This window comes from Manis pentadactyla, chromosome 5, assembly GCF_030020395.1.
Source record: "Manis pentadactyla isolate mManPen7 chromosome 5, mManPen7.hap1, whole genome shotgun sequence".
Taxonomy (NCBI): Eukaryota; Metazoa; Chordata; class Mammalia; order Pholidota; family Manidae; genus Manis; species Manis pentadactyla.
In genome coordinates this window covers 106,618,351-106,630,438 of record NC_080023.1, presented here as the reverse complement: position 1 = coordinate 106,630,438, position 12,088 = coordinate 106,618,351, and the positions used below count along the sequence as shown (strand labels likewise).

The following is a 12,088-nucleotide window of genomic DNA, read 5'->3' as shown; positions in this document are numbered from 1 at the left end:
GCTGGCTTAAGTTATGGTCTAAGTATCTGCTTTTCATATATGCTGATTTTTGCTCTGCAGGATTCTAGCATTATTCATTTATAACAGGGAAGCCCTATTTTAGTCACTGAACAGAGCTGTGGAGATAATGTGTTGGTGCTAAGAGCTTATATTCAAAGTTACATGAGGTAATACGGCTCAGAAAACATTATCCACCTGACTTTCAATATTTTGGCCATTCATAACTGGTGCTGCACCTCATGGCAAGTTGAGGATGCTAATGCTGCACCAAAGACATCTTTAATACTCCCATTTTCCCCCTGTAATTTATAACAAATAATAAATTCCCCTAATTTATTCCTTTCACAAATCATTTTTGCCCAGAAATTCATGGGACAAATCTTAAAGTCATAGAAAGTAGTTTATCTACTCAGGATGTTAAAATCTAGACATTAGGTGCTGTGAAGCAAAGTTTAAGTGGATAAGTAAAAAATGAGACAGCCTTATACAGATGTGAGGGTTGTGCCCACAAAAGCATGCTCAGCTGAGGGCTTGAATAAGGATGAAAACAGGGACTTCCATGAAAGCTTCATGCTCTGGTTGACAAGCCTTTTGCCTGGAAGGAAACTGACACTAAGGAGGGTGGAGGAAAACTTTTCTAATTCACATAAAAATGCTCAGTAGGCTAGCTACCAGTGACTTCGGACACAAATGCCACAAACCTTTTGATAACACAAATGTGACCACAACATTTATTATTCAGTTTGTCAGTGGTTCTTCATTGCTTAAAGGAGAAAAACAAGTTGAGATGATACCCAAGATCCTTCAAATATGTCTGAACTACTTTCCTGCTTTATCACCTACTGCTTCTACATGTAGATTCTTTCTTCCAGTCATATTTCAACCGTAACCTTGTCAGAACACACGATGTTCTTGTACGCATTTCTGCCTTTCTATTTGCCCAGAAAGCTCCCTTCCCGGTCCTACTCTTCCTGGGGAACTCTGTTTTACCCCTTAACACTCAGCTCAACAATCCCCTCCCCTTCAGTCCCAGCTCATTTGAGTTATATACTCTTCTTTCTCCTGTAGTATTCTCCACATTACCAGATCATGCCACAGAAACACATCACACAAAACTTAGCTGTTTATATGTCTTTCTCTCTAAACTGCAGATCTTCCTCACAACACCTGGGAAAAGGAGTAAATGAGTAAAGAGAAACATAGTTCTTCAAGTAGCTTACACGTTTTTGGAAGATGACAAGGTAACTGAAAACAATTATTGTAAGAAAAGTACATATAAAAATGAAGATGTTTCATATCTGCTGTTTAGTTTGCAAAGCCACTGTCCACTATTATAGGCAAACCTTTATAAAAAATTCAGAAATGTCAAAGGGAACAATGACACAGTTTCAAAGACTTCTGTTAATTCAGAGGCATGAAGAAATCATGAAGAGCCTTTCAGAAGAAGTTGAAAGATCTGGTTTCGGGTCCTGAGTTTATACTTATTTGCTGTAGGACTTCAGACAAATCAATGGTTTTGCTTGGCTCTTGTGCTCTTGCTATAGAACACTGCTCCCATAGAGTGAAGGTGCTCAAATAGATAATGCATGCAAGAAGACATCTAAGTAGAAGATGCCACTTTAGTGAATGTTAAAACTGACATTTTCTGTTAGCCAAATGCCTTAGAATCAACACATAAATCTCTCATTCATCTGACATTACCGTCCACTGACTGAATGTTTGGTACTGGTTGTTTTGCTGGACTCCAAGAAGTAAAAAACCTGGTTTGTTTGGGGAGATGGGACAGCTGCTCATATTAAAATAATTACAGTTGACTGTTGAGCAACATGGGTTTTAACTTCATGGACCCACTTCTATGTGGATTGTTTTCAAAGAATATACTGGAAAAATTTTTTGGAGATTTATGACATTTTGAAAAAACATTTTCTTTTCTCTAGCTTACTTTATAGTAAGAATACAGTACAAAATACATATAACGTACAAAATATATGTTAATCAACTGTTTATTTTATTGGTAAGCTTCTGGTCAACAAGAAGCTATTAGTAGTTAAGCTTTGGGGGTGTCAAAGCTACACATGGATTTTCAACTGTGCAAGGAGTTGGCCGCTAATGCCTCCATTGTTCAAAGGTCAAGTCTAGAAGGAAAATATGGTAAGAGCTAAACAAGTGAAACAGAAATCAGTGTAAAGAAGTTCAAAAGGAGAAGCCATCTAGGTGACAAAGCAGTGATTTCAGTAGGTTATGTAAGCAAAGAATATTTTGAGATTCTGGGGTATAGATAGAGAATTGTAGGGTAAATGTACAAGAAAGAGTGGAGAGATAATAAAGATCCCAAATAAGAACAGTAGAAGAGGTGGCTATAGCAGTACGTTTTCACAGGGCAGTTTCTGATTAGGCACAAGACAAGCAGGTTGCATGCTGTCTGCAGGAGGCTGCTAAGCACTGGGGTGGGTGCTCTGCTTCACTATGGGGAAAGGAACACTGCTGCCAGCTGCTAACAGCACTCCATGGAGAAGGCCTGAGACCTGTTCTGCTTTAAGATCTTTATTCCTATCTCACATTTGTTTGACTGGTCAGATAAAAAGAGTCAAGGTATGCCAGGTTCTAATACATTGATCCTGATTTTTAGCCTGGGGAAAATTGGCAAAGAGACTTGATGTAGCAAGAGTACTGGCATCTTAAGTGGCTATAATTATTCCTATTTTCACTGTGTGGGAGGAAAGAGTGAGGATGTCAGAAGGAACATTAATCAGTAAGATAGAAAATTAATTTAAGATTCTCCCTTTATTAGCTATAACAGCTTAAGCACACTGAATAGAACCCCCCTTGAATTAATGAGGCATGCTGCAAGATGATTTTTAATGTCAAGCTGGCAATGAAGACCCTGAGATATTGTTAGTCCCAGGAGAGCATAGACTACAAAACAGAACGCAGGGCAAGACAAGCATACACATCGTCATCCTGAAGCCGTATCATTCAATGCTTTAGTGGTAAATATAAATACTGACTGGTAAGAGGAGGAAAAGATGAAGGTAAATAACATTTATGAAGCACTCTTTATGGGTCAGGCCTGGTTTCTTGGTGCCTTTACGTTTGTTACCTCATTTAACCCTCAAAACAATTTCAGTCAGGTAGATATTTTACAAATGAGGAGACTGGGGTTCAAAAAAGTTCAATAACTTGTCTGAAACCATTATGAAAGAAAAGAGCTACAAGTCTATTAGAAGCCTACTCAACTGCAACATTAAAATTCTTTTTTTTTCCACTTCATTGCCTCTCTTTTAGAAGTTGAATCCTCAAATCTTAATATATGAAATCAATGCTATGATCACCTATATTATTTACAAAGTGTAGTCTATACCTGACTCTTAGAAATATTATCAATTTCACTCAATGAGATAATCACCAAAAGGAGAGTAGCATCCAAATGCAACTAAGCATTCAACCCAAATTTTATAGTTAATAGTTGTTGCCTATATCAGCAAATTCCTAATAGAAAGGAAATTATATATCTTACTCATCACCTCTGTTCCCAGGCATATAGCACACAGGTAACAGACTTAGTTATGGCTCTAATGTGCATGGCATTTATAATTGTTCTCCTGTTGGTGGGCAGAAGTCTTCCTAAAGTAACTAGGATAATTTGATAAAAGACAAGTGGAAAAATGGAGTCTGCTACAAATAACTTAAAAAACAAAAATCAGAGCTAGAGAAAACAATGGCTATAAACAAAAAAGACTTATTTCCTCCAGAACCGAATTCCCATCTCTTTTAAAGGGCAACATGTTTTCTCATTAACTGAGAGCTCCAGCCAAGAAGCCAAAGACAATGAGGTCCTGCCCACAGGGGAGTGGTGGGAAGCAGCAGTAGCTGAAGGATGCTATGCTCTAGCTTCTCCTTGGAGGCTGCTCCCTACTGACTGCATTCCCCTTCCAGCTGGCAGCAGACTGCCTCTTAGACTCCCCTGAGGACCAAATCAGTGCCTCGATCCTCCGTATGCCATCTCCAGGTGGGGAAAACAGAGGTAATTCAGAAGGGCATGAAGAGCTGTTTCAAACACTGGGCCTGTGTAGGCTTTTATAGAACAATGTTGTCTGGCAAAATAAAGCAAAGGTTGAAAAGAAAAACCTTTTTAAAGTATCCCACCATCCCACTCATTAAAAGTACGAATATCATCTCCACCTCAATCATCCTCTACAACTTTTTAATTAAAATAAATATAAAAAATACTCACTACAGTTGAAATAAACATTTTATGCCAACAATTTCCTCATCTTTCGTTCACCTGGCCAAATTCTTGTTCATACAAGTAGTAGTATACAGTTAAATGAAATTAATTTTATATGGTATTGATTATACTAGTCTCCTGTGAAGATAGTCAACTGATTAGTATTTTCATTTTTATACCAAAAGTGACCGCAGAGACACTCGCCAACTCTGAAAAAGCAGCTGTGCCTGTAGCAGGATGCACTGCTACAAAGTTAGAGGGCTCCTCATAGGATAAATGAAAATGGGAAGACTATTTTTCCTAAATATAATTTTTAAGTGATTTTTTTCCTTTTTTTTTTTCCAGTTTGTTAAGTGTTTATTAAATATGCACTATGTAGTAGGTTCTGCGCTGAAGGGTGTGTATGGCCTTAGCCTGGAGAGGAAATAAATTGGTTATATCAATGGTAAAGCAATGAGTCTGTAAGAGTCAGATGACTGACTTTCTGGTTTTGAATTTGCCTTTCTATGAAAAAAAAAATCAGAATTAATAATGGCTTCAACACTGCAGCACCGTTTTCATTTTGGTGGAAGTGGGGTTGGGGGGAGATGGAATCTTATATTTTATCTAAAGCTAAATGTTACATATTAAATTTCTTATTTATTAAGACTTAAAAAAAATAGCTCTCATACAACAGGGCACCTATGTAAATTACTTAAATATTAAGACCAAAAAACCCTCTCCAAAACAAAAAATGTGGAACAAACCTGTTTTGTCCAAATTGAAAAACCCTAGAACTACTAAGATATAGCTCTGGAAAATATCTATGATGCTGTAATAATATATGGATTATATATTAGGACCACAGTGGGATACTTTTTTCCCACCCAAGCACTATGGGACACAAAAATGTAATTTAAGGAGGGATGGAATTTTCTGCTACTTTTCTTATAACAATTTTTAGAAGTTCTTATATAAAAATTAATCAGAAATGAATGTGCTTATATTTTAGACTGAATAAGTCATGTACTACACATAAAGACTAGCAAGCTGGTACAATAATTCCTGGCACCAAACAAGTTTTTTCCTGACAGCCAGACAGAATCTCATTGGCTTTGATTTTTATTTTGCACTTCTATGCTACTACCATGAATTACTTCAAAGTGAGAAAAGCATATTTATATCTTGGTAACTGCTCTTCTACTTCACTCAGCTCATGTGAAAGATTTATGGTGTCTTCTCCTTGCTGTTTCCTGTAAACTGACATAACATATACATGATGTCAGGCCTTAGTCTCACATCAAAAACTGAGTTCTAGAAATAATGGAGCAATCAGTTAACAGTAACTGTATGTTCATTTTAACTGAGTGGATGGCCATGCCACTGAGATACTCATAAGGATTACTGTTTCAGACAGGACTTAAAAGTGAATGCACTTCAACTGCTTTGCAAGCTACTTTCTAAACAGCTTTTTTTTCCACAGGGGAAATGAAAAACCTAAAGGGGGAAAATCAAATATACACAGTTCACAGTTGAGACAAAACAATGAGTAGATTGGGATTTATTTTGGTTATTGTTATAAGCTGTGACTGCATGATACCATGACTCCAATTCTACATGTAAATTTACCTATAGTACAGAGTACCACTAATGATCTATTATGTGTTAATCCCTTTGGTTTCTGCAGAAGACAGATAAAAACAATAGTAAGCAAAACTGAAGGTAGAGTCTACTGGATAATTCAGAATGAAAAGAAACCCTAATTTCTTATTTAAAAAAATACTAATTTCCTAGTACAAATCCGTATCAGTGGTATTCAGAAGATAGTTCTGTACTGAGGAATATAGTCTGTCCTTTTCAGTAGAAAAGATGCACAATTACTTCAATGGAATTTTGTTTTGTAAATAAAAACAACCTAAGTAAAGAATTGTTAAGGAGAGAAAAAAATATTTATCTACCATCCTTAAAACTCATACTCTCATAGAGGTCTCATTATTCTTATAATTTCACAGTTATTATGTACTATATTTCCTATTTTAAGGTTTCTTAATACACAATTATTTAAAACAGTTGGTGTCAAGCAATCTTTTTGCTAATGACCCTAAGTCACTGCTTTCTTCCCACTAAGGTACTTTGAGGAGAACCTATCTTACCTCCGCTCCTGAATATGTATCTGTTTGCAGGATGAGTTCATCCAAATTAACATCATTACTGATTGGCATAGAGTGAAACTGCAATTTAAATATCTCCCTTCTTGTTGCTGCATCTGGTAAAGGCACATAGATGATTCTATCAATTCTTCCAGGTCGCATCAAAGCCTATAAAGGAGATAGGGCAACGTAGATTAACCAAGTTCAGAACTGACATTCGACATGTATGGTCCCAAGTTATACAAGAAAAAGGGATGTCTACAATTTCATTAATAACCCACTATTATCCAAATTAGTAAATGAAACATGTACTGGAGATTTTATAATTTACTTCAAAGATTCAAACAAACAATGTTTGGAGTACTTCTGAAAATAGAAAAGCAGTATTTCCAAGAGGTTTTTTGATCCTCAGCAACTGTCAGGTCAGTAAAATACGACTTCTTTTTTAAGTGAATGAGTATATCACTTGCATTTTATCACATCAGCAGAGACTTTTTTAGTAACTTCCTGCAATAACTGAAAATATGGGTTAAGCTATTTCAGAAAGCCCTCTCAAAATAGCATGGCTCTGATAAAAGAATACTTCCATAATTTAAAGTAGTCAAATGAACTTCCTTCATATTTACTAGAGGCTAACACCTAAACTATCTCAGAGCTAATGAATTCATCTATTCAGAAAAAAGTATTGGGCATGTATTATATGCCAAACATGTTTTAGTACTAGGAAATAGCATAAATAAGGTACATGTATGTAAAATTGACTGTAGGAACAGTTACCCATGTTTGTGAATACACTAAAAAACCACTGAATTGTATATTTTAAATGGGTGAATTTTATGGTAAGTGAATTTTATCTCCATAAAGCTATTAAAAGAGATATGAGTCTAAACTGTATGTTTGTTGAGGGGATGGGACAACTTTTAGTTGGGGTAATGACTGAAAGCCTCTCTGAGAAGGTAACATGCAGATACCCAAAGGAGAGTCACACAAAGATCTGGTAGAAGAGCATTCAAGGTAAATGGAACATCACGTGCAAAGGCAAGAATGACTGGTATGTTCCAGGGAAAGAAGAACAATCAGTGTGGTAGAAAGAGCAAATAAAAGGAAAGAGGTAAGAAATGAGGTCAGAAAGATAGTCATGGGCAGACCATAAGGCATTACAACATAAAGCTATTAGAAGGTTATAAGTAGAAGATGAAATGGCAAGGTTTACATTAAAAGATCACTCTTGTGGGACAATATCAGAAGGTCTAATATATGTGTAATAAGAGTCCCAGAAGGAGAGGAGAGGATGGTTCAGAAAAATATTTGAAGAAAAAAAGCTGAAAACTCCCCCAAATTGGTAAACAAAATAAATTTACATAATCAAGAAGCTCAGTGAATCTTAAAATAAACACACTGAAAAACCCCACACTGGACACATAATAGCCAAACTGCTGAAAACACAAAATATTCTTGAAAGTTGCCAGACTGAAATACAGTGACCAATGATATGATTCACTAATGACTCTCAATTACAATAATGGAGGGAAGAAACCAGTAGAACATCTTTAAAGTGCTGAAAGAATAAAAACATCATCCTAGAATTCTATTCTATGTGAGGATATCCCACAATAACAAAAAAATATGTCATTTTCAGATAAAAGAAAACCAAGATAATTTGTTTCCAGCAGATCTGCACTACAGAAAATACTAAAGGAAGTTCTTCGGGTTGAAGGGAAATGATGTAAGATGGAAAACCGAACCTTTAGGAAGAAATGAAGAACACTGGAAATGACACCTCAAAAATGTAGACTCCTCTCACCTCCAAAAACATACTTTTCTTTTTCACATAATTAGAAATCACATGTCTTGAAGATTTAAGAGACACTCACTTATAAATAGTGAAAAATGGAAAAATGGCACATTTCTATATGTGTAATTTTGAATATGAAGTATCCAGAAAGGTATGATAGAAGTATACACAGAAACTAAAGAAGACAGGAATTCAGGTATGAACATTTTTAATTAAAAAACAAAACAAAACAAAACACCACCACCAAAATCCGCAAAATGTAGTTGACACCATACACAAAACACTACAAAAGAGTTTCAACATCAAAACCTCATATTGTTGCTGTGGAAATTAGTTCTTAAGAGAACTGGCACAAAAAGTGATGATATTCTGTAATAAATTGTGAGTAATAAACTGTCCTCTGTCTTTGACTCAGGAGCCTCATGTTTTTGCCAGCCTCCATGAAATGGCAGGTTAACTTGTTAGCCTTCATTTGGGGTAAAAAGTCTTAGAACCTTCACAGTTCTTGACAAGTATGACATGTATTTTCCTAATAATGAAGCCTCAAAATGCATAAAGCAAAAACTGACAGGATTAAACAGATAAATATGTAATTCCACAACCATATGAGATTTTAATACTGCTCTCTTAGCAATTATAGAACTATAAAACAAATCAGTAAAGACAGAGAGGATCTGATCAGGACTATAAATCACCTTGATCTAACTGATATTTATTGATGGACCACCAGGCCAAACAATTGCACGATACATATTCTTTTCAAGTACATTTGTTATGTTTGCCAAAATAGCCCATATGAGCCATAAAACAAGACTCAACAAATTCAAAACGTTTGAAGTCATCGAGCAGTGCTCTGACTACAAACAAAATAAATTAGAAATGAATTACAATAAGATATAGAGGAAAGCCCCAAATATATAGAAATTAACACACTTTTAAATAAATCACAGGTCAAAGAAGAAACCAGAAAGGATATTAGGAAATTTCAAGTTGGGTGGTAATGAAAATCTAAAATATCAAGATTGTGGAATATAGTTAAAACAGTGCTTAGAGGCAAATCTGTAACTTGTAAATACTTATAGTAGGAAAAGTCTAAAATCAATATGTAAGGTTCAAGAGTAAGTATATAGAAGGAAATAATGAAGGTGAGAGCAGAAATCAATGAAATGGGAAAAAACAATAGAAATACACTGACAAAGTCAAGGATAGTTTTCTGGGAAGATCTGAAAAAGACTGATTAAATGCTAGCTAGATTGAAGAAGGATAAAAGAGAACAAATCATCAATATCAGAAATGAAAGACAGGGTTATCATTACAGATCCTACAGCTAGAAAAATGATAATAAGAGAAACAACTTTATGACAATATATTTAACAACTCTGATAAAAGAAACAAATCTGCTGAAAAATTCAGTTATTAAAATGGGCATTAAAATGAAACAAAATCAGAGTAGCCCTATATTTATTTTTAAAAATGGAATTTATTATGACCAGCCTTCCCACCAAGAAAACTACTGGTCCAGATGGTTTTACTTATGAATTCTACCAAAGAAGAAATAACATCAAAATTATACAACCATTTCAGATTATAGAGAAGGGAACACTTCTCGACTTGTTTTATAAGGCCAGCATTATACTAACTCCAAAATCTGGCAAACACATTACAAAAAATAAAAATTACCGATTAAATACCTTCATGAACATAGAACCAAATATCCTTAAAAAATATTAGTATATGTACCACATCTTCTTTATCCATTCATCTACTGATGGACACTTAGGTTGCTTCCATATCTTGGCTATTGTAAATAGCGCTGCAATAAACACAGGGGTGCATCTGTCTTTTTGAATCTGAGAACTTGTATTCTTTGGTAAATTCCTAGGAATGGAGTTTCCAGGTCAAATGGTATTTCTAATAACATATAAAATGGATAAATCATCATAACCAAGTAAGAATTATCTCAGGAAGACAAGCAAGGTTAGTTGAATATTCAAAATGCAACTGGTATAATCTACCATATTAACAGAATAGAGGAGAAAAACCCTATGATCATTTTAATATGTGCAAAAAAAGCATTTGACAAAATTCAAGATCCACTCAGGATAAAAAAAGATCTCAGCATTAGGAACAGAAGAGCACTTCTTCAACATAAAATGATTAAGTATCTACAAAAAAACCTTTAGCTGCCATTATTAATGAATGAGAAAATATTGATGCTTTCTACCTAAGATGAAGAATAAGATAAAAACTCACCACTTCTACTGAGCATTATGATAGAGGTACTAGCCTTTGCAATAAGGCAAAAACAGGGGGCAAGGGAAGTACAGAACATGGAAGGGGAAATAAAACTATCTTCAATTGCGATAACATGATTGTTCATGTAGAAATCCTACAGAATCTACAAAACTACTAGCAAGATTATAGGATACAAGTTTAATATTAAAAAATCAATTGTACTTTTATATATTAAGCAGCAACTAATAGAAAATGAAGTTTTAAAATCTACTTTAAAGGAATACACAAAACAGGAATAAAATTAACAAAGGAACACTTCACTGAAAGATATAGAACACTGTTGAGAGAAATTAAAGCCTTATATAAATATGAAAGATACACCATCTTCATGAATTTGAAGACTCAATATTAATAACATATTCATTCTTTCCAAGTATATCTACAGACTCAATGCAATTCCAATAAAAATTTCACAAGGAGTTATTATGAAATAACAAACATTATAAAATTTATATGGAAATGCGAATGACTGAGAATTATGAAAGCAAGTTAATAAATGAAAAATTGAAGGACTTACACCATCTGACTTTAAAACTTATAATGCAAAGAAAATAAGATAGTGTGTTAAGGTCTAGAGGATAGAAATATAGATCAATGGAACAGAATAAGGGATTTCATATTAATTTTTACATTTAAGTCACTCAACTATTTTAAGAAATGATGCTGCCACACCTAGATATTCATATTTTAGAAATGAACATGGACCCTTCATACCATTCTAAAAATTAACTTGAAATGGGTCATGAACTTCAGTGTGCAAGCTAAAACTACAAACTTCTGGAAGTACAAAAGAAAAAAAGTTATAAACTTTATAAAAACAAATTTCTTTTCAAAAGATACCTTTAGGAAAATAAAAAGGCAAGCCACAGACTGAGATAAAATATTCACAAAAGGCATACCTGACAAAGAACTTGTATCCAATATATAAAGAACTCATAAAACTCAGTGACAGGAAAATAAAGAACCCAATATAAAATGGGCAAACAATTTGAACAGAACCTCACAAAGGAAGCTATATGGTTGGCAATTAAGTAATTAAAAGATGCTCAATGTCATTAATCATCAGATCAATGCAAATTTAAACCACAGTGTGGTATCATTACATCTTTATGAGGATGTCTAAAATTAGACACAATACTAAAGACTGAACAAGGATATGGAATAACTAGAACTTAGATACTGTTAATGGGAATATAAAAATAGTACAACCACTTTGAAAATCTGTTTGGCAGTTTCTCAAACAGTTAAACATTTCCATCATTACAACCCAGCTATTTTGCTCCTGCATATTTATCCAAGAGAAACAAAACATATACACAGGCTTGTACGTGGATGCTCAGATCAACTTTACTCACAAGAGCTCCAACTATAAACAATCCAATGTCCACCAATTCACAAATGTAGAAACAAAAAATGCATATACATGTTCAGGGAATACTAATCAGCAATAAAAAGGAACAAACTACTTATATGTACAACATGCTGAGTCTCAAATCATTGTGCTCAGTCAAATAAACTAGACATGAAAGAGCACAGGCTATGTATTTCTGTACCTATGAGATACTAGATAAATCCTATGTAAGTACAAAAAGCAGACCAGTGGTTGTTTGGAGCCGGGGACAGTGGGAGACAGGGACTGCC

At 34.5% G+C, this 12,088-nt stretch overlaps 1 protein-coding gene across 5 annotated transcripts in view; it reads right to left on the bottom strand.

Moving 5' to 3' along the window:
• Positions 1 to 12,088, bottom strand: part of AFG2A (AFG2 AAA ATPase homolog A) — a 383,456-nt gene that overhangs the window by 63,908 nt on the left and 307,460 nt on the right. For 3 of the 5 annotated variants that reach the window (XM_036922969.2, XM_057502602.1, XM_036922971.2), the window contains one exon: positions 6,361 to 6,525. The exons of the other annotated variants lie outside the window; for them this stretch is intronic. In XM_036922969.2, the coding sequence (XP_036778864.1) occupies positions 6,361 to 6,525 (165 nt within the window). The remainder of the gene's footprint in view (positions 1 to 6,360; positions 6,526 to 12,088) is intronic. 5 annotated transcript variants of the gene reach the window in all.